Source organism: Urocitellus parryii, chromosome 4 (assembly GCF_045843805.1).
Source record: "Urocitellus parryii isolate mUroPar1 chromosome 4, mUroPar1.hap1, whole genome shotgun sequence".
Lineage (NCBI taxonomy): Eukaryota > Metazoa > Chordata > Mammalia > Rodentia > Sciuridae > Urocitellus > Urocitellus parryii.
The window spans coordinates 7274556-7296222 of NC_135534.1; the positions used below are offsets into that span (position 1 = coordinate 7274556).

A 21667-nucleotide genomic window follows, 5' to 3' on the forward strand; every position below is an offset into this window, starting at 1 on the left:
GCCTCAGCAACAGCAAGGTGCTAAACAACTCAATGAGACTCTTTCTCTAAATAAAATACAAAATACCGGGCTGGGGATGTGGTTCAAGCGGTAGCGAGCTCGCCCGGCATGCGTGTGGCCCGTGTTCGATCCTCAGCACCACATACAAACAAAGAACAAATATGTTGTGTCCGCCAAAAACTAAAAAATAAATATTGAAATTCTTTCTCTCTCTCTCTAAAAAAAAAAAAAAAAAAAAAAATAGGTCTGGGGATGTGGCTCAGTGGCCAAGTGCCCCTGAGTTCAATCCCTGGTACCAAAATAAATAAATAAATAAATAATAAAATTAATAAAAGGTCTGGGGATGTAGCTCAGTGGTAAATTGTCCTGTAACAGTGGTCTACTTTATGTTTTGAATATAACTCTCGCTGCTCTCCACTGCAACTTATTTTTAAAATGGACATGTTTCTTTTTCTTCTCTCTCTGTTCTTCTCTAATCCCTCCCTTTCCCTAATCTCAGGGAAAACAGGATTACCTTTCTTCCTCATCCTAGGCAGACTTCTCTGTCCTTGAGTACATACCTACCATAGGAAGAAGCAATCCAGGGCTGGGGCTGGGGCTCCGTGGTAGAGCGCTTGCCTAGCATGTGCAAGGCACTGGGTTCGATTCTCAGCACCAAATATAAATAAATAAGGCTCCATCAATAACTAATAAAAATATTTCTTTAAAAAAAGGAAGAAGCAATCCAGACTTTGGAGATGGTAACAGAAGATCTCAGAAATTACTATCTCCCAAATTAATATTCGAATTACAACTTCAACAGAGAACACGTGAAGTGTAGCCTTTGAGTCTCCTCTTTAAAAGCCCCCTGTTCTTGCTGATGGGCAGAATCACAGCCTTTTGGACAGGAGTCCCCTGTGTTTCTCCCTTGCTAGCAATGCAATAACCTTTCTTTTTCCTTTTTTGTAAAACCTTGTCCTCATTATTGGATTGGCATTGGGGACGAGGACCAAGCTTTCAGCAACAGTCCTGGGTTCAATCCCCAGTACTGAGGGGAAAAATAAAAAGGGAAAAGAAATCTCTTCACTTTACGTATCCTTAATCCAATAAAGTTGACATGCAAAACTAACAAGCACAAAATCCATTTTGCCATTCTTTAAAAAATAAAATAAAATAAATATATGTATACACATACATATATCTATACATACATATACATATATTTAACTGGGGATTAAACTCAGGGGCACTTAACCATTGAGCCACATTCCTAAGCCTTTTATTTTGACATAGGTTCTCACTAAATTGCTGAGGCTGGCCTCGAATTTGCCATCCTCCTACCTCAGAGGCTGGCCTCGAATTTGCCATCCTCCTGCCTCAGTCTCCTGAGTTGAGGGATTACAAGCATGCCCATTGTGGTTATAAGGTCCTTGCTTAGTATTTGGATGCCATTCTAAGTGACAGCCACCATTTTAAGGAAAAAGTTTCACTTTTCCACCCAAGGGCCTTTCTGAGAAAGGCTCACCACTCCCTCATACCAAGCCAACCTTTTTTTTTTTTTTTAAGAGAGAGTGTGTGAGAGAGAATTTTTTGTTTTTAAAGAGAGAGACATCTTTGTTGGTATGTGGTGCTGAGGTTCAAACCCGGGCCGCACGCATGCCAGGCGAGCACGCTACCGCTTGAGCCACATCCCCAGCCCCCAAGCCAACCTTAATCGAAGGCATTAAGACCCACCCAGCTCTGATTCCTGAGCCTGCCCTATAAAAACCCCAGAACCCAAACCTGCTTTGCCTCTCTCCACTATAGAGAGACGGCCTTTATTTGTCAGCTCTGACAAACCGTCATGTGTACCTCTGCCTGGTCTCTTTCATTTTTTGCTTACCCGTCTCTCATTCCTCTCTTTCCCTTCAGTGGTACTGGGGGTTGAACCCAGGGCCTATAAACTTTCTGAACTACATCCCCAACACCCGTTCCTTTTTCCTTTGGTGGTACTAGGGATTGAAGCCAGTGGTGTCCTATCGCATCTCCACATCTTCATTTTTTTTTTTTATTCTGAGACAGTATCTTGCTAAATTGCTGAGGATGACCTCGAACTTTAAATCCTCCTATTTCAGAAACACAAACAGCTGGGATTCCCAGCCTACACTTCCAGGCCCAGCTCATTCTGCCACTTGAAACCCTTATCTATCTCAAGAGGTTAAAGAGATCAAGGATGGATTTTGAGGGAGAAAGTTGGTAATGAGATAGATTAGGGTGACTGTGTTGCTGTGTCCAGGGCTGGAACTGGAATCTAGGGAGTTATCTTCCCATCCTGGATCTGGTACAGAGGACCTGGAAAGCTGGGGGCGGGGGTTGCTGCAGTTATGGCAGCCCAGCAGGCCAGCAGTAAAAGAAGCCTCCAGAAAAGATGTGGCCCTACAGTGGGAATTGGCCAGCAAGAGTGTAAAAAGGGGTCCTGCCCAGAGAGTTTGTGTTATCCTGCACAGGCGCCCAGGAGAGAGGGTCTTGGGTGTGCCTGTCGTCAAAGAAAATCAGAGCCAGCTAAAACAGAGGACCTGCTGTTTCTCAGGAGTTGCAGTGAAAGTGGGGGGATCTATAAAGGAGCTCTAGGAACCCCTGAAAGCATCCCTAGGGCAGAAACCAGCTTTAAACATGGCCACCCAGAGAGATAGATCACATTCCACCAGTGCCAATCAAATAAACTCTTCCTTATCCCTTTCCTTCCTACTTCCCCAGGATCCCCCTTGGCAATGGCAGGGATTCTCCAGGGTGTGGCAGGAGGGGGAGGGGCAGGGACTGGGCAGATCTGCTTTCCCTCATCATCATCAGGGGCTGCAATGGCCAAGGAAGCAGAGAATATTTCATTCTAAATGAAGTTCAGAGATTTGGCTACTGCACAAAACCAGGCATTTTTAGAGAGATTCATTAAACAGAAAGTTGACTTCCTGTGATGATAGAACTATAAGGAAGCAGGACACGCTCACGGCCTTGTGACTCTGACTACTGAAGGGAAATTAAACTGGAGGCCCAGGAACTTTGCTAGTACAAAGACTGGAGGACTTGGCTGACAGACGAGGAAGGGAAAGGAGAGCAGAGGTCAGGAGATAGAGGCTGGGCCGCCTTCTGCTCAGAGGTCAGGAGAGGTCAGGGAGATGTGGCCATGGGGACCAGAAGAGAGCGGCCATGAGGGTGAGGGCTCCTAGCCAAGTGAAGAAGTATTGCAAACAGAAGGGAAGTGACCCACTCTGACAAGAGCCATTGAGAGGTCAAGGCAAGGCAACCGAAAATTAACTGATTTGGCAACCTTACTGGTTTTCTCCGCCCATCGCGGACTTTGGCTGTTGGACTGTGGCTAGGCTTGATCTCTACCACATCCCTCAATACCTTCTCCCAGGGCCCTATCTGAAACTTCCCCTTTGACACTAAAGTCTAGGAACAATTTATTTTCACTGAGGAACTTGTGTATTCTGTCTACTCTGCTCTGAAGAAAAAAAAGAAAAGGTACTACAGCTCTCTATTTGCTTTGGGTGCCAGGAAGCTCAGAGCCAAATTTAATATTCAATTAATAAAACATCTTGGGCTGGGGTTGTGGCTCAGTGGCAGAGCGCTTGCCTAGCATGTGTGAGGCACTGGGTTTGATTCTCAGCACCGCATACAAATAAATAAAAAATAAAGGTCCATCAACAACTAAAAAATAATTTTAAAATAAATAAATAAAACATCTCACATGCTTTTATGGACTGCATATTTATATATTGATCCTAATCCCCCCCCCTTTTTTTTTGGTACTGGGGCTTGAACCCAGAGGGCCTTTTCTGAGTTGTATCCCCAGTCCTTTTATTTATTATATTTATTTTTTAAAATGTTTTAGTTGTAGACAGACACAATACCTTTATTTGTTTATTTTTATGTGGTGCTGAGGATTGAACCCAGTGCCTCATATATGCTAGGCAAGCGCTCTACTACTGAGCCACAACCCAAGACCAAGCACTTTTATTTTTTTGAAACAGAGTCTTAGTTGCTTAGGGCCTCATTAAATTGCTGAGGCTGGCCTTGAACTCACAATCCTCCTGCCTCATCCTCTGGAGTTGCTGGGATTACATATATGTGTGTGCCACTGCACCTAGTCTTGGTCCTAATCTTCACTTCCTCTAATTATGTTTTCACATTCTTGATTAACCATTTCTATTTTTTACTGGAAGCCACTTCAGGTGCCCAGGGAAAGAGGCAGATGTGTAAATTTATTCAATTCATTCAGCAAATATATGGAGATATAGTAAAGATTTTATAGTAATCAAGTCCCTTTGGTAAACAATTGACAGAAATAAATTAAGCCAAAAACAATAAAATAAATGATTAGTTTATTTTATCAGCGTATGAAAAGGGCAAGAACGCTCCTGACCTCAATTTTGTCTAGAACAAGGGCCTTGAGAACCTTTGCCTATGCTGTCTGTAAGCTTGGACCTTGTCCACCAAAGGGGACAGAGGATTCTCATAACACAGGTAAAAAAACCCCAGAAAGGACTCTGACATGTCCTGCCTTGAGTTTCACAGCCACCCCTGGACCAGTTATTAGAACCAGTAGGGAGGGGACCCTGACCAACAGTCCTGGAGGTGCTATGTGATTGGAGGGGTAAGCAGCTCTCTAAAGATAGGGGTATGATCTGACATGATCTGGAAAACGGGCAGATCTGGAAAAAGGACATGTTCACCATATACCTTTCATGTGCCAGGTCCTAAGACACACCCTAGAGACGCAAGCATGAATGGGACAGGTCCCCTGCCCTGTAGATGGTCACAGTCCAACTGGGGGAGACAAAACACATGCATACAACCCTAATTCAATTACAGCATGTGAAGAACCTAGGAAGAAAGCAAGGGAAAGAACTTGGGGAGTGGAAGGAGGGAGGCCTTTCAATTCTGGCCACAGGGAAATGAGCAAGACTAAAATCACCTCTTGGAGTCAGGCATGGTAGTGCATGCCTGCAATTCCAGGCCAGCCTCAGCAATTTAGCAAGACCCTGTTTCAAAATAAAAAATAATAATAAGGCTGGGAGTGTGGCTCAGTGTAGAGCACCCCTGGGGTTCAATCCCTAGTACTGCAAAAAGAAAAAGAAATAGATAACCAACTGGCCACAAACAAGAAAGAACCTGGACAAAATACAGGAAACAGCTGCTTTCATATGTTAGACAACAGGTGGCACTGGACTAAAGGAAAAGAAGAGGTAAGTCCTGCCATTGTTGAGGGGTACATCTACTATCTGCTTAGGAGTAATTTGTTGTTTCTGTGCAGGAAGGGAGCCCAAACAGGGTCCACCAATCTCACTGAGTTGAGAGAGAGAGAGAGAGAGAGAGAGAGAGAGAGAGAGAGAGAGAGAGATCAGGGCTTGCAAAAGTATATAGGGCAGCTATAATTTATAAGGCAGGATACACAAAAGGAACTTTTTTTTTTTTTTTTTTTTGTACTGGGGACTGAACTCAGGAGCACTCCACCACTAAGCCACATTCCCAGCCCTATTTTGTATTTTATTTAGAGACAGAGTCTCGCTGAGTTACTTAGTGCCTTTTGTGTGCTGAGGCTGGCTTTGAACTCACAATTCTCCTGTCTTAGCCTCCTGAGCCTCTAGGATTACAGGCGTGTGCCACCATGCCCCAGCCATAAACAGAACTTAAACAGAGCTCCTGCAAAGGGTCCCCTGGTGTTAGGAGTAGTGCTAATCTGCAAGAGGAAAAGGCTAAATCCACAAAGCTAGGTAAGAACACCTTTTAGGAAAAGAACAATTACTATAGAGACTAAAGATTCTGAGAGCTCACACAGGACTGGAAGTCTTGCTTTGCTTTTACTGGGATTGAACCCAGGGCCTCTTATATGCCATTCAAGCACTCCCATTGTATAATTAATTAAATAAAATCCCCAGACCATTTTTTTTTTTTTAATAGCAGCCAGGGTCTCACTAAATTGCTGAGGATGGCTTTGAACTTTTGAACTTGCAATCTTCTTGCCTCAGCCTCCAGAGTTGATGGGATTACAGGTGTTTGCTGCCAAGCCCAGAAAAACTAATCTTGAAATGATCAAAACTAACCACAAGAGCCTGGGGTTGTGACCCAGTGGCAGAGTGCTTGCCTAGCATCCCATAAAAATAAATAAATATAGGCATTGTGTCTACCTACAATTAAAAAAATTAAAAAACAAAAACTAACCATAAATATTTTGACCAAAAGTGACAGAGAAAGTCCAATATTTTAAAAAGAATTCAATAAACTTCAAATCAACAATGTGAAATTCACAATGTTTGGCACCCAATAAAACATTTACTTATAGATATGTGTATATATATGAAAAATGTAATTCTTAGTCAGAAGAAAATGTGTCAATAAAAACAAAACCAAAAAAATGACAATTTGCTGTAAAAGGATTTAACTCAGACCCTACCAAAATCTCAGCTATGTTTGGCAGGAATTGATAAGCTAATCCTAAAATTTATGTAAAAATTAAAAGATCCCCAGAATAGCCAAGTAACCCTTAAAAAGAACAAAGCTGTTAAGACTCACATTTTTCAATTAAAAACATATAAAGCTAAGTCAGATGTGTTGGTGTACCAGCAGCTCAAGGAACTAAGGCAGATGAATTGAAGGATCCCAAGTTCAAAGCCAGCCTGGGCAATTTAGCAAGACCCTGTCTCAAAAAAAAAAAAAAAAAAAAAAATTTCCTGGGGATGTAACTCAGTGGTAGAAGGCTTCGATAGCATATTTGAAGCCCTGAGTTCAATCCTCAGTACCAAAAAAAAAAAGAAAAAAGAAAGAAAGAAAGAGAGAGAGAGAAAAAAAAATACCCACAGTACAAAACTACCATAATCCAGATCATTGTAGATCAATGAAATAGAATTGAGAATCCATAAATTAGAGCTCTTATATGTATGGCTAATTCTTGTCAAGACTACTCAATGAGAAAAAAATAGTCACCAGGTACACTTGTGCACACCTATAATCCCAGGGTTTGGGAGGCTGAGGCAGGAGGATTGTGAGTTCAAAGTCAGCCTCAGTAATTTATTGAGGCCCTAAACAATCAGCAAGACCCTATCTCAAAATAAAATAGGGGCTAGGCTTGTGGCCCAAGTGGTAGAGTGCTCACCTAGCACGTGCGAGACCCCAGGTTTGATCCTCAGCACACATAAAAATAAAAAATAAAGACATTGTGTCCACCTAAAACTAAAAAATAAATATAAAAAATAAATTAATAAAATAAAATGTAAAAAGGGCTAGGGATGTGGGGCTGGGGTTGTGGCTCAGTGGTAGAGCACTTGCCTCAAGTGCATGGGGCACTGAGTTCCATCCTTCGCACCAAATAATTAAATAAAATAAAGAATCATTTTTAAAAAGGGGGTGGGGGGGGACTGGGGTTGTGGCTCAGCAGTAGAGCACTCACCTAGCACGTGCAAGGCCCTGGGTTTGATCCTCAGCACCACATAAAAATAAATAAACAAAATAAAAATATTGTGTCCAACTACAACTAAAAATTTTTTTTTTAAAGGGGGGTAGGGTGGGGACGTGGCTCAGAGGTTAAGCGTCCCTGGGTTCAATTCCTGGTACAAAAAAAAAAAAAAAGAAGAAGAAGAAGAAAGAGAGAGTGAGAGAGAAACAGTCTTTTTGGGCTGGGTTGAGGCTCAGTGGGAGAGCGCTTGCTGAGCACGTGAGGCACGTGTGAGGCACTGGGTTCGATTCTCAGCACCACATAAATAAATAAAATAAAGATCTATCAACAACTAAAAACTATATTTAAAAAATACTTCTATCCCTTAAAAAAAAAACACATGGCGCTAGGAGTGAATATTCATATACAAAAGAAAGCAGATAGAGCCTACCTCACACCATATACAAAAATAGTCTCAAAATGAATCACAGACTTAAATGAAAGAGCTAAAACTATAAAACCCTTTAAAAAAAAAGCTATAAAAACCCTTAGTTAAAAAAAAACAAACTTAGAATTAAATTCTCATAACCTTGTACCAGACAAATGGTTCATTAGGTTTGACACCAAAAATATGGATGACAAAATAATAGATAAATTTGATTTCATCAAAATTTAAAACTTCTGTGCTTCAAAGAACACCATCAAGGAACTGAAGAGACAACCAACCCATAAAATCAGAGAAAATATTTGTAAATCATATCTCTTATAAGGATTTGTATCCAAAATATATAAAGAATGCAGGGCTGGGGATTATAGCACTTGCCTAGTATGTGCAAGCCCTGGATTCCATCAGAAGCACCACACACCCACACACACTTCTCTCTCTCTCTCTCTCTCTCTCTCTCTCTCTCTCTCTCTCTCTCCAGAAAGATGGACAGGTAGATATAGACATATATGTAAGCTCTTACAACTCAACAATAAAAAAGGCAAATAACCCAATTTAAAAGCACATAAAACGATTTGAATAGACATTCCTCTAAAGAAATTATACAAATGACCAAAAATCACAGGAAAAGATGTTTAATATCCTTAACTATCAGGTGAATGCAAATTAAAACCACAATGAAGCCAGGTGTGGTGATACACACCTGTAATCCCAGCAGCTCAGGAGGCTCAGGCAGGAGGATTGCGAGTTTGAAGCCAGCCTTAGCAACTTAGTGAGGCCCTGAGCAACTCAGCAAGACCCTGTCTCTAAATTAAAAAAATAAAAAACCTTTGGGGATGTACCTCAGAGGTTAAGTGCCTCTGGTTGCAATCCCCAGTACCAAAAAATAAAAACCTAAAAACAAACAGAAATTAACAAGTGTTGGTGAGGATATGGAGAGACTGGAACTCTTATATATCACTGGTGGAAATATAAATCAGACAGCTGTCATGAAAAACTCAAAAACTTAAAGGTAGAATTATCATGTAATCTAGCAACTCCAATTCTGGGTACACACGAACAAGAAAATTGGAGGCAGGGATGTACTAAGCAGTTGGTGTAGCCAACTTGCCTGACATGCAAGAGGCCCTGGGTATCTTTGATCTCAGTACCACACACAAAAATAATAATAATAATAAAAAAGCAAGGACTCAGATATTTGTACACCATATTCATAGTAGCATTATTCACAATAGCCCACAAGTGGAAGCAATCCAAGTGTCTGTAACAGATGTACAGATAACATGTATGATTGCATGAATGGTGTGACTCTGCATCGTGTACAACCAGAGGAATGAAAGTTGTGCTCCATTTGTATAAAAAAATTAGATGTACAGATAAAGAAAATGTGGTGTTGTGTGAGTATATATATATATATATATATATATATATATATATACATACACATACATACATGGAATATTACTCGGCCTTACCAAGGAAGGAAATTCTGACATAAACTCCAGCATGTTTGAACCGGAAAGATACTGTGCCAAGTAAAGCAGGCCAGCCACAGCAGGACAAATACAGTACAATTTCATTCACATGAGGCATCTGGGGTGGACAGAGAGCAGAGGGTGGTTACCAGGGATTGAGGGCGGGGTGTGCCAAGTCATTAATGGGGACAAAGTTTCATTTGGAATAATAAAGTTCTGGAGATGAATGGTGGCCATAGTCGCACCACAATGTGAATGCAACTGAACCACACACTTAAAAATGATTAAAATAGAAAAAAAAAAAGAAAAAAGAAAACGAGCCGGGCACAATGGTGCACACCTGTAATCCCAGCTGCTCTGGAGGCTAAGGAAAGATGATCACAAGTTCAAAGCCAGCAACTTAGTGAAGTCCTAAGCAACTCAGTGAGACCCTGTCTCTAAAATACAAAAAGGGATGAGGATGTGGCTCAGTGGTTAAGCACCACAGGTTTCAATCCCCAGTACCAAATAAACAAATAAAATAGAAAATAAAAAAGAAGAAAATGTAAATGGTGCAAACGTTCCAGGGACTGGGTTCGTTCAGGGCTGAATTCCAACAGATCTTTATAAAGATCACAAAATCCTAGAGACAACACTAGGAGGCAGGAAAATTATGATGTCCGTTTTATAATAAGGAAACTGAAACAGAGAGGTTGGGGTACTAGAGACAAGAGGCCACCAAGAGTGGTGCTAGAATTAAAATACAAGGAATATCACACCCAAGGACAAACTCTTAGCAGGATGTTAGCTTCCTCTTCACAGTAGCAGGTGGACCCCTGGGGAGAGTGGGCCAGATGAGCCATGCAGAGGGACCTTCCCAGGACAGATGGAGGGCCAGGCCCTTACCCCAGCATCAGTCCCCTACCCTGAAACCGATCAGTTTCCCAGCAATGGCAAATGTGATTCTAGACAAGGTCTAGGAGTTGGAGCAGGGGGAACGGAGGGGACACCAGGAACCAGAGGAGGGGAGAGACACCAGGTTGGGGGAGGATCTTCGGCTGAAAGTAGGGACTTCTGTCCCTGCCTTGCTTCCGCACAGGTGTTGCTACTTCAACACTGTTGTCCTCCTGGATTACCAGAACAAACAGGTTAGTACCTTCTGGCCTGTATTCTATTTATTTACTTTTTTGCTGCTGAAGATTGTACTTAGGGCCACCACGTGCTAGGCCACACCCAGCCCCTTTGCAGCACTTTTCACCCCAGCATTCAGGGTTAGAGATTTGTTTACCACCTGCCTGTCACCCACTGACCAACTGGACTGGCATGCACGCAGGACAGGAGCTATGTCTTTCCCTGCACTCACCTTCCAGGAGCGTGGGACAAAGCCCTGCACAGAGCAAGTGCTCAGGGCCACCATTTACCAGGCCCTTAATCCTGAAGATAAACTGGTTTAGCTCATTCTTAAAGATCACTGGCAAAGTATGCCCACATCTTATGGTGTTGAAGAGGGCACCCAGGGCCTCATGCATAAGCTTCTACCACTGAGCAACCCCCAGACCCGCCCCCAAGGCACCTCCAATCTGCCTTCCAGGCACTGATTTCCATATATGTGGGAAAAAGGGAGCACCATGGATTGGGTGTTATGTATGCCAGGCACTGTGCTAGGCACTTCAGGTATCATATCTCATATATCAGCTCAGTCCCCATAAGAGATGCACTTATTGTCCCCATTGTATAGATAAGGAAACTGAAGTAAGAGAGCTTAAGTCATTTGCCCAAGGTCACAGAGTAAGAGGCAGAAACATTCAGGCTTGTTGCATACCCCTGTGTTTTCCACAAGTGGTGCTGTGCTGGAGATCCAAGTCCCTGTGCCACACCCCCACGCCTGCTCCCTGCTGCTTCTCTCAGCTGGAAACAGATGCCGCCATGAAGTTCCCCAGTCACTTTGCCTTGTCTAACAGGCCTAGGACATATCTTTCTATATGTGAGAGTTCTACCCAAGAGGGGACATGCTGGGATCATTTCACTGCCAACTGTCCTCTATTTCCATTCCCACCAAGACACCACACTGCCCTTTACCACATGGTCACTGCCAGGTGGTTCATTTGACCTGTCCTCGCAGGTCTGATGGCCGTCATATAGGATCTTGCTTTCCTTTGCAACTCTCCTGATTACCCGTATGGGTGCAGAAAGCTCAGCCCTTATTCCATGTTTTAAAAATGACATTTGAACACAAACACAAACACACACAACAGAAAGACTGATTTCAGAATAAAGATGGCTCTCCCTGATGATAGGAGGTGGGTGTCACATGGCCCTGCTCACTCTCAGCTATCAGGAGCCCCAGAGAGAGTCCTGACCCCCTGTCACCAAAGGCCCTTCACCAAGGCAAGGAGGGATCAGGACCCTGGTGGAGCACCTAGATCATGGATGCCACTCCCCTATCACAGGGCCCACAGCCTAACAGTGGGAACTTGGTCGCTTTCATGTCCTGGAGCTGAGTGCCACTGCACCTGAGAAGGAACAGCAGCAGGTCCAGGGTGGGGAAGATTGCTAACTCCACCTCCCTACATGCTGGGCCAGGCACAGTCCTGTGCTGGCCAGTGTCTGCCTCTTTGCCAAGAAGTCGCCTCACTTCTCTGTCTAAAGGGGGTGAAGCTGCCTGCCCTTGAGAAGGGCGGAGGCAGGAAACCTATAGTGGCCTCAGATCTAACAGCACAGGGAAGGAGCTGCTCCACAGGGGTGGGGTGGGTAGAAGGTAGAGCCCAGAGAGGGGAAGGGAAGGCCTCTACCCTCCAGGGCAGGGAACAGGCCAGGTGGGTGAGGCCACTGCCCTCCTCAGCTTTCCTCCTTGGTCTCTGGGGCCCCAGGACAAGCCACACCCTGGACAGGTGTGAGGTAAGACCCCCACACGGTCGCCCTCCCCCTCCACAAAGCTCTGGATCCTGAGGGGCTGCCAGCACCACAAAGACACTCCTCAGCCAAGATGGGCCTGAGTAGGCTTGGCTGGGGGCTGAGGAAGTGGGAGCAGAAGACCACAGAGGAACCCACAGAAGCCGCCCAACCTGCCCAGCCCCTGCCTTGCTGTTCCCTCTGCCTGGAGCTCTCTCTCCCCCCACAGAGAGCTGGGTGGCCCACTCACTCCTCACCCTGGAACCTTCTATTCATTCTCATCTCATTCAGGCCACCTCTGGACCTGGAACAGGGTGCTGGGCCACCCTTCCTGCCTGGACTCCCCAGGCCTCTCATTTTTCTTTATTTTCCTCACAGCACGAACCTCCATCTGACATGCTATTTCTGTTCTTTATCGTCTGTCTTTCCCCTTCAGAAACACTCCAAGAACATTCTGTTCATAATAATCACTACTACCTAGAACACTGCTTGACAGATAATAGATTCTTGGTAGGTAGGTAAGTAGGTAGAATAAATGAATAAAATTTTTATGAGGATACCATAAAAGTACACAAATCCTAAGTATACAGCTGGATGTAACTTTGTATATAACCACGGTGCAGTTCAAGTTATACAGTATTTCCAGAAGGTTCCCTGTGCCCCCTCCCAGCCAATCCCCACCCTTACTGACTTCTGTCAGCACCAATCTCATTTAAATGAATTACATCATTAGTGTTCCTTGCCATTGAGCTGCTTTTGCTCAACAAAACTTCCACGGGATTTACCCACGCTGAGGAACAGGGGCCTGCTCCTCCCTGCTCTTCTAGCACTCACAGGCTGCCATGTATCCACTCACGTTCTTCTTGATGGGCGCTGGGCTCTCATGTCTTTGGTAGACATGTGCCCTCACTTCTCTTGGTAAGATACCTAGGAGTGGAACTGTAGGGTCACAGGGAAAACCTGTAGTTACAGCCAAATGCTTTTCCAAGGTGGTTGTCCCCATTGACATTTCCAAAAGCACTACGAGCTCTGTGACACCATCTCCTCGGTGAGGTCACTTTCTCTTTTCAGGTGTCTGGGTGGGTGACGTTGAGTAATGATGATGGGTGCTCAATAAGTGCTGCTGCAGAGGGGCCCTCCATCTGGGGGAAGGTCAGTCCTTGGCTGCCACACTGGCCTTGGAAATTGCTCCCCATTTCACAAGTCTGGTCACATTCAACACACCGCGGCACAGCCAAGGCCAAGCTGTTATCAGACAGGACTTGGTCTGAGGAGCCAGGCTCCCGGCTCCCTGGTGGCTAAAGAATGGAATCACCTGTTCCCCAGCAAAGCTCTGTAGGCAGGGCACTGTGGCTGCCCCTTTCTGGTATTTGGTGGGCCCATGGGACTACAGCCATCTTCACCCACTACCAGGCACCCAGAGGCCTGACCCAGCCAGGAGCACCATCTCCCCAGGGCCCTGCCCTCTCACTCTTGACACTTGCTGAAGGCTGGGCCAGGCCCTTTCCGCTGGTCTTAGAGGTCCTGTGGCAGAAAACGATTGGTGTCTCAGGTTGCCTGTCTCAGGAGGGGAACTGTGATTAGCCCTAGTCTGTGGGAGGTGAGCAGAGGCACTGGATCACTTCATGGGTGTCTGAGCCTGGAAATCATGGGCTGAGGATGGCAGGGCCACAGGAGCTTAAGCCCTAAAGTCTCCTTAGACAAGTGTCATCTATTGGTCAGATAAATCCCATTATGAACCTTATGTAGGCAAGATACAAACTGCCATTGCATTTGAGCCTATATAGATCGGGTCTGTTAAATCGATAAGCTTGCCTTCATACAGGTGTGACAAACTGTTGCATAGCACACATATCTAACAAAGGTAATATAACTAGCTCACTGCACAGCTGAGAACCTGAGGCACACAAGTCCTGACTTGAACCAGGTCCTGGCTCGAACCAGGTCCTGGCTCCAGAGGTTGCAGTTCTACACTTTGCCTCAAGGTTCAGCCAAAAGGCTGAGAACCCAGAGGGTCCGGCCAGCTGCTCTGGGTGCCTCCTAGGGACTTTCGCCACAATGAAGTGAGGGCTGCTTCCTGCACCATGGCCTCTTTGCCTTCCCACTATTTTCTGAACCCTCTGTTCAGAGCCCACCTGGGATGGACCCTGGCAATAGGCTCCCACGCACGGCTTTCTTCTTCTCCCATCCCCACTCCTCATCTGCTCAACAAAAACCTACTGCTAGAAAACACTTTTTGAGGCAATGGGGATCACCTAATGTTCATGGTCCCTGTTTTACCCGAGTTATTTCAGTTATGAGTAACAGAAACCTGACAGCTTGGGGGGCCACTGTTTATTGGTTCATATAATTAGGAAGTCCAGGTACACAAGGATCTGAAGGGTCAAGATCCAGGTGCCAAGACGCCATCAGAAATCTCTATCTTGGAACACCTGGCTCTGTCCTCAGCACTGGCTTCAGCCTCAGGCAGGATGGCTCCTTGAAGTGGCACATACCTTCCAGTAGCTCCCAGACTACTTGTGTCCCACCAGCTTTGCTACACTAGTGTGACTGCCATTGTCATCCGTGCCAGTGATCTTGTCAAAATCCTTTCCCAGTGGTCCCACCTAAATTCCCAGGGTTCTCATGCACTAGAACTCCCACCCTGCACTAGTCACTGTGGCCAGAGTAGGGTGCTGTCCCTGGCCAGGCTGGTGCACCTGCCCACCTCTCAACCTCAGGGTGTGGTGTCAGTTGCGCACACATCCCAGGTTGGGGTAAGGGAGAGATGGCTCTCCCAAGGGAAGCAGGAGGGAATGAATAGGAGGCAGCTCCTTGAACATCCATGCCAGCTGCCCCACACCAAGATGCCTCAAGCTGCAGATATTTCCACTATCCTTGGAGCCACCTCAACCTACCTTGTCCCTTACATAAGGCAGATGGTCCTAACCATCAGAGAAAACTCTGGGCACCTCAATGCCCCACCCAAGCCAACTCCTCTTCAGATTGGGGTTTGCCTCAGGCCTACCACCTCAATTCACCAATTCTATTCTCCCTTCAGTCTCTCTCTCTGGAAACTTGTTTCTGCTATCTTAAAAACAAAAACTAAGCCAGGTGTGGTGGTGCACACTTAGAATCCCAATGGCTTGGGAGGACGAAGCAGGAGGATCATGCGTTCAAAGCCAGCCTCGGCAAAAGCAAGGCGCTAAGCAACTCACTGAGACCCTGTCTCTAAATAAAACAAAAAGTAGGGCTTGGGATGTGGCTCAGTGGTCAAGTGCCTCCAAGTTCAATCCCTAATATCAAAAAAACAAAAACAATAACTGAGCTGGACACGGTGGCATGCCTGTAATCCCAGCAGCTTGGGAGGCCAAGGCAGGAGGATCACAAGTTCAAAGCCAGCCTCAGCAACTTAGTGAGGTTCTATCTCAAAATTTAAAAAAATAAAAAGGACTGGGAATGTAGTTCAGTGGCTAAGCACCCCTGGCTCAATCCCTGATATCAAACAAACAAAACAAAAAAACACTGCCAGGTGCACTGGAACATGCCTATAATCTCAGTGACTTGGGAGACTGAGGCAGAAGGATTATTTCCAGTCTCAGCAATTTAGTGAGACTCTCAGCAACTTAACAAGACCTTGTCTCAAAATAAAAAACAAAGGACTGGAGAATGTGGCTTAGTAGTTAAGCACTAAGTGGTACTGGGGGTCAAAACCTTGGTTTTGACCCCCAGTACCACCAAAATAAGAACAAACAAAATACCAGATCTTATTCTTTCAGTGGTCTCACAGACCCAAACACAGAACCCCCTCATCCAGAGCTTCTCACCTTAGCTCCCATTCTTTCATCAACCACCATGGTACTGAAGCAGCTAGTAAAGGCTCCCCTGAGGCTAAAGGACACCTGGCAGGTACCACCTCCTGTTCTGCAGCATTGGATAGCTGACCTCCTCCTTCCAGATGCAGCTAGGTGGCCCAGGGCCTGATGGTTCTTGTCTGCTTTGGTGGCTTACTCAGGCCCTCCCCTCACCTGTCCTCCAGGTCCATTCCCTGCCAAAGCTGCTACAGAAAGAAATAATAATTCCTTAATAATTCCTTCCCTCTAAGCCCCCACGTCAAGTCAAGTCAAGGCCAAAACAAGCCTCGGGTCTGCTAGGCTCTCTGTGCTTCTGCCTTACCCTGCCCCGCAGTTTTCAAGGACCAATCTCTTTGTCTTGACTGTCCTTTCACAGCAGTCCAGAGAAGAAAGGGTCACATAGCACGAAACAGGCTGTCCCCCAGTACATCTAGCACCTGCTGACATGGGCACTAGACCACCCTCCACCCATCTCCTTCTATCAGCATCCCTGGTGCTATCCTGGCAAATTGTGGCCTCCAGCTTCCCTGGTCAACTCCTGTTTTACTTAGCTGCTGCCTGGCCTACCAACCAAGGTCCCTGAGCATGGGAAGGCAGTGGAATGGATGGGAAAACAGTCACAAAGCCTTGAACACAGGCTGAGAAGACACTGATGTTCCCTTTTATTTATTTTTTAATAAATTTAAGAACAGTTTATCTCTTCCCCCCAGAGCAACTAAAATCAACTAAAAGGGGGTGCGGCCTGGGGGGCAGAGGGTGCTAGGAGTCATAGTCTTCTTCGTCCTCTGCGTCAGGTGCTGAGGGGCCTGGGGGGGCCGGAGGCAAAGGCAAAGTAGAAGTAAAGGGCATGAAGGGGGTCGGAGGGCTGCAGGGCAGAAAGCAGGAGGGAAAATCAGGCTTCGCTCCCATGCCCATCCTGGCCCACTGAGCCCCCCGCCCCCATCCTCCACAGAGGTAGCTGTGGAGCTGGCCACCCTCCGGGACCATAGAGAGCCAAGCCCCAAGGAGGGGAGGACCCAGAGCAGATCACACAGTCCTGCCCAGGCTCCACCTGCTGCCTCTGACCAGGGTAGGGACAAGACCTTCTCAGAGAAGGTCTTTTGCCTTTAAGCACCCCTATTTGCTCCCCTCCCATCCCCCAAGCCTGCTACAACCAACAAAGCCATGTGGCTGAGGAAGATCACAGGGAAAACCAAGTGATCTTGAGGAGTCTGGTAGCTCCCTCCTGATGCCCTGGGCTGCTTACCTCTGAAAGTGTACAGAGGGGCGGCTGGTCTGGGGTGGGGGATGCGGTGTCTCTTCTTCCCCATCAGTATCTGTGTCCTCAGACTCATCCTGTGAGCAAAGCAGGGGTCAGAGTTGACAAGAAAAGCCATGAGTCCATCAGCAGGGAACCCAGATCCCTGGGAGTGGCAGGGACAGGAATAGACCCCCAGAGCTAACCTATACAGACACTGAGTTGCAAGAAGTCACAGATAAGGTTGAGAAAAAACCTTAAGCCAGCACAACCTGGCACAGGCTGCCCTTTTCATCACCACAGGGCAAAACAGATGGCTGGGGCCTCACTCACCTCCTGCTCCGAGTCTGTTCCGGATAGTTTCTTGTCCTTGCCTTTGCCTCCCATCCCACCATTCTTCCGGCCACTACTGCCTGGCTTCCGGCCCCTGCAGGAAGGTATAGTCCATCTGCCCAGAGGTCTTCCCCCTCCTTGGTTGCCCCCCAGCTTCCCCCAGTCCCTGTAGCTTTGATCTTCCCCACCTGTACACATGACCCTGGCCCCCACCTGCGAGGACCCTTGTCCCCATCCATATGGTTGTCTTCTCCATCACCCTGCATATCAGGCACTGACGCCACCAAATCCTTCAAAAAGTCAAATTGTTGCTCCAGTTCAATGCACTGCTTCCTGGAAGAGGTAGGAAGGTGAAGGCATTTCAATGGGGCCCAAATATTAAGGCCTTCAGCCAGGGACATCAAGGAGCCTGGATGTCAGCAGTGGAGCCTAGAAAACCCCTCCCCAACTCCACCACAGCCTCCCTACTTTGCTCAAGTTGTTCCCTCTTCATGGAACACCCAAGCTTTCCTCCGCCAGTTTCTTAGTCTGCTGGTCTCCCAGCAGCATCCCATCTCCCTGTCAGGGCACAGCCTTCCCACCAGCCCCTCTCAGCTCAGCAGCCACTCACAGGTGGGACGTTGTCATGGTCTTGGCGTTCCGGGACTGGGTCACCTGGCAGGCCTTCTTCAACAGCGACTCCAGGAAGAGCTCGAGCGCCCGGGCTGAGTGGTGTCAAGGAGAACGCGGGAAGTGGGGTGCCCGGTCCCTCCCCCAGGCTTCTCAACCCGGCCAGCCCCCCGCAGGATACAGATGATGACAGGCACAGCCGCCGCCACCTTCCCAATCTCTTCGTCCGTCTGCATGATCTTCTTGATTCGTGCCTACAGAAGGGGGCAGAGTTCGGACCCGGTCGCAGTGGTCTCTGAAAGGGTGCTGGGGGGAGCGAGAGGGGTATCCCGGGAGAAAGGGGCGGGGGGCGCGGACGCCGGCAGGGCCCGGAAGGGGGCGGGGCGTCCAGGCCCCGAACACCCAGATGCGCCCGCCCCCCCACCCCCCGGCCCGGCTCAGGGCCGGAGCCTCCCCGGAGCCCGGGCCTGCTCCCGCCGGGCCAAGCCACGTGCTCACCGGCGGGAACCGCGCGTTGTACTTCTTCTTCTTGCTCGGCATCTCGGGGCCTCTCTCGCCGCGCCGGGCCCAGCGCCGCCGCCCGCAGCCTTCGGGCCCCCGGGCCTCCGGGCCTGCTCGCCACCAGCCCGACGCAGTTCCCCCGGGTCCTGGTGCCGCCCGCTCCGCCCCCGCCGCTCTCTACAGGGTCCTAGCGCCGCCTGTCGAGACGCCGCTCACAGGGCCCAAGTGCCCGTCTCTCGGAGCCTACCGGGCAGTGTGCGTCGGTGCCGGGCCGCTCGTCTCGGCAACTACCGCCCGCCCCCAAGCCAGAAGAGCGAACGTTAGCCCCGCCCCCGTAGACCCACGCCCCCTGGGTTCCAGCAATGGCCCCGCCCCGTGGTCGGCCCCGCCCCTCCCCTCCGGCCCCGCCCCACAGCCGGCCAGTCCTGCCCGGTGGCCCCGCCCCGTGGTTGCGCTTGTCTATAAAGTTGTTGTTGAGGCGGCGGGGCGCTAAGATGGCGGCGGCGGCGGCTGCCGTGGCGGGGGCGGGGCGCAGCGGTGACGGCGGCGCGGAGCCCCGGCAGGAGCGGAGTCGGGCCCGAGGCTGGGCTGGCGCCGAACGCAGCGAAGGACGGAGGTGACTGCGGGGCGGCGGGAGCAGCAGGGCTGGAGCGGGGGCGCTTCTCGGGCCGAAGGTGCTAATGGCGGCGGGCGCGGCAGGGCCAGAGCCTGGCTCTCCCGCAGGTTCTAACCAGCCCGGGTTCGAGTCTGGGCACCGCCCATTGGTCTCGGACTGGTCACTCTGGCCTCTCAGGGCCTCTGTGTGCCAGTCTTTAAGTGGTCCCGAGAACGTCCGCTCGGGAGGCCTCGCCCTCCTGGGCCTACCTGGGGGGCTGCGTGAACCTGTGCTTCTTTGCTTCTGTCCATTAGATCGCAGCCTCTTGGATACCAGCCGGTCTCTACAGGAGGTGTTGCTGGGGCTGCTTGCTCCCACACCTGAATTCACATTCCTCCTCCGCCACTCACTACAGGTGTGACCTTGGGCAAGTCCCTTTTCGCTGAGCTTACCTGGTCTGTAAGCGGTGAGAGTAGTAATAACAATAGCTTATGTGGGGCCCACTCCACCTCAGGCATTTCATTCTCACAACAAATCTACTGGACAGGATCGGTTGTTATTTCATTGTAAAGATGAGGGACAGCGACATTTAGTCTTGCCCAAGGCCACACAGTTTAGTGTAGTACTTTGTACCTGCTGGGACCCAGTAAGCCTTAGTTGTCTCAGACCTGCCCTGATTCCGTTCCCTCATAGCAGGATGGAGCCAGGTGAGGAACTGGAGGAGGAGGACTCTCCGGGTGGCCGAGAGGATGGCTTCACTGCTGAGCACCTGGCTGCGGAGGCCATGGCAGCTGACATGGACCCCTGGCTGGTGTTCGATGCCCGCACTACACCTGCTGCTGAGCTGGATGCCTGGTTGGCCAAGTACCCACCATCCCAAGTCACACGCTATGGGGACCCCGGTTCACCCAACTCTGAACCTGTGGGCTGGATTGCAGCCTATGGGCAGGGCTATACCCCCAACTCAGGTGATGTACAGGGCCTGCAGGCAGCCTGGGAGGCTCTGCAGACCAGCGGGCGGCCTATCACACCAGGTACCCTGCGCCAGCTGGCCATCACCCACCATGTGCTTTCAGGCAAGTGGCTGATTCACCTGGCACCTGGCTTCAAGCTGGACCATGCCTGGGCTGGCATTGCCCGGGCTGTGGTTGAGGGCCGACTTCAGGTGGCCAAGGTGAGCCCACGGGCCAAGGAGGGTGGGCGCCAGGTCATCTGTGTTTACACGGACGACTTTACGGACCGCTTAGGTGTACTGGAAGCAGATTCGGCCATCCGTGCGGCAGGCATTAAGTGTCTGCTCACCTACAAGCCAGATGTCTACACCTACCTGGGCATCTACCGGGCCAATCGCTGGCATCTCTGCCCTACTCTCTATGAGAGCCGTTTCCAGCTTGGAGGCAATTCGCGTGGCTCTCGGGTGCTGGACCGTGCCAACAATGTGGAACTCACCTAATAAGGCCAAATGGGGGAGACTGTCCTCTATCCCCACCCTGCTGAGGATGGACCCAACTGTCTTCCTCCTCCTCGTCCCAAGGCCAAAACCCCCCAGCTCTGAGGATTAGGTTACTTGGTAACTTCCTGCATCTTCAGTCCCCTGGAACTTTTGCCCTTTGTTCAGGGCTGACTCCAGCCCCAAAAGACTTGGGGCTTGGCTCCCTGAGGGCCAAGCCCTCAGCCTTCCTCTTTGCTGCTCCCATCACTGCCCAGGATCACAGTTTGGGTGCAGATACTCAAGAAGAGAACCTTCCTTGGCACCCTCGTCCCCAGCTATACCTTCCCCTCCTCCTGCATTCTTCCCTTCTTTCCTTCCTTCCTCTCAAGGGGGGAAACTTAGTGCTTCCATTCCCTCTCCTTGGAGCCATCATAGTCCAGGGGACAGGGGCCCTGCAGGACTGAGCATGCCATTTTGTTGGGAGGGTCATTGTGCCTGCTCATCCCCTGGCAGAAAGGGGATGCAAGGCCACAACTTGGGGCCTGCCCCTCCCTGCCCACTCACAGTCTGCACCATCTTCCTCCCTTCTCTGGCTACCTTGACATGTGCCTGTTCCTGGCATTTCAATAAAACCCAGCTTGGGTCTGTGTCTTGAGTGTTTTTTAAAATACTGTTTTGGTGGTTAACTGCTTGGTTGCTGGGAAGAGTCTGGGCCAGGAGAGACTGCCCCCTGAAACCCCACTGCCTGCCCAGTAATCCGATATGCCTCACTGCCAACAGTGATCTCCCTTCTCCCTCTTTTCTTTTCCTTTTTTTTTTTTTTTTTTTTTTGCAGTACTAGGAATTGAACCTAGGGGTGCTCTATCATGAAGTACATCCCCAACCCTTTTTGCTTTTTATTTTGAGAAGGTCTCACTAAATTGCTGAGGCTGGCCTTGAACTTGTG

At 48.7% G+C, this 21667-nt stretch overlaps 2 protein-coding genes across 5 annotated transcripts; one reads left to right on the forward strand and one right to left on the reverse strand.

The window, feature by feature from the left end:
• Positions 1–16653: 16653 nt before the first annotated feature.
• Positions 16654–18966, reverse strand: Drap1 (DR1 associated protein 1). Its single transcript, XM_026396541.2, has 7 exons — positions 18692–18966; positions 18375–18447; positions 18195–18288; positions 17798–17917; positions 17585–17678; positions 17261–17349; positions 16654–16879 (listed from the first exon to the last, which is right to left on the reverse strand). Exons 1-7 carry the CDS (start codon positions 18731–18733, stop codon positions 16774–16776), a joined length of 618 nt encoding a protein of 205 aa, XP_026252326.1. The 5' UTR covers positions 18734–18966; the 3' UTR covers positions 16654–16773.
• A 213-nt stretch (positions 18967–19179) lies between these two features.
• On the forward strand, positions 19180–21368 carry C4H11orf68 (chromosome 4 C11orf68 homolog). 4 transcript variants are annotated; one of them, XM_026396468.2, is made up of 2 exons: positions 19180–19310; positions 19983–21368. In XM_026396468.2, exons 1-2 carry the CDS (start codon positions 19189–19191, stop codon positions 20740–20742), a joined length of 882 nt encoding a protein of 293 aa, XP_026252253.2. In that variant the 5' UTR covers positions 19180–19188; the 3' UTR covers positions 20743–21368. The 4 variants fall into 4 exon arrangements, with proteins under 4 accessions (XP_026252253.2, XP_026252254.2, XP_077653511.1 ...); XM_026396469.2 differs by having other exon boundaries at positions 19986–21368; XM_077797385.1 differs by lacking the exon at positions 19180–19310 and adding an exon at positions 19623–19704 and having other exon boundaries at positions 19986–21368.
• The last annotated feature ends 299 nt before the right edge of the window (positions 21369–21667 follow it).

Excerpts from the sequence above, each read along its gene's own strand:
- Drap1 (XM_026396541.2), bottom strand. The coding sequence starts at position 18,733 with ATGCCGAGCAAGAAGAAGAAGTACAACGCGCGGTTCCCGCCG. Across the intron at positions 18,448-18,691 it reads ACAACGCGCGGTTCCCGCCG|GCACGAATCAAGAAGATCAT; the intron begins GTGAGCACGTGG and ends CCCCTTCTGTAG. Across the intron at positions 17,679-17,797 it reads GGGGACAAGGGTCCTCGCAG|GGGCCGGAAGCCAGGCAGTA; the intron begins GTGGGGGCCAGG and ends ACCTTCCTGCAG.
- C4H11orf68 (XM_026396468.2), top strand. The coding sequence starts at position 19,189 with ATGGCGGCGGCGGCGGCTGCCGTGGCGGGGGCGGGGCGCAGCGGTGAC. Across the intron at positions 19,311-19,982 it reads GAACGCAGCGAAGGACGGAG|CAGGATGGAGCCAGGTGAGG; the intron begins GTGACTGCGGGG and ends GTTCCCTCATAG.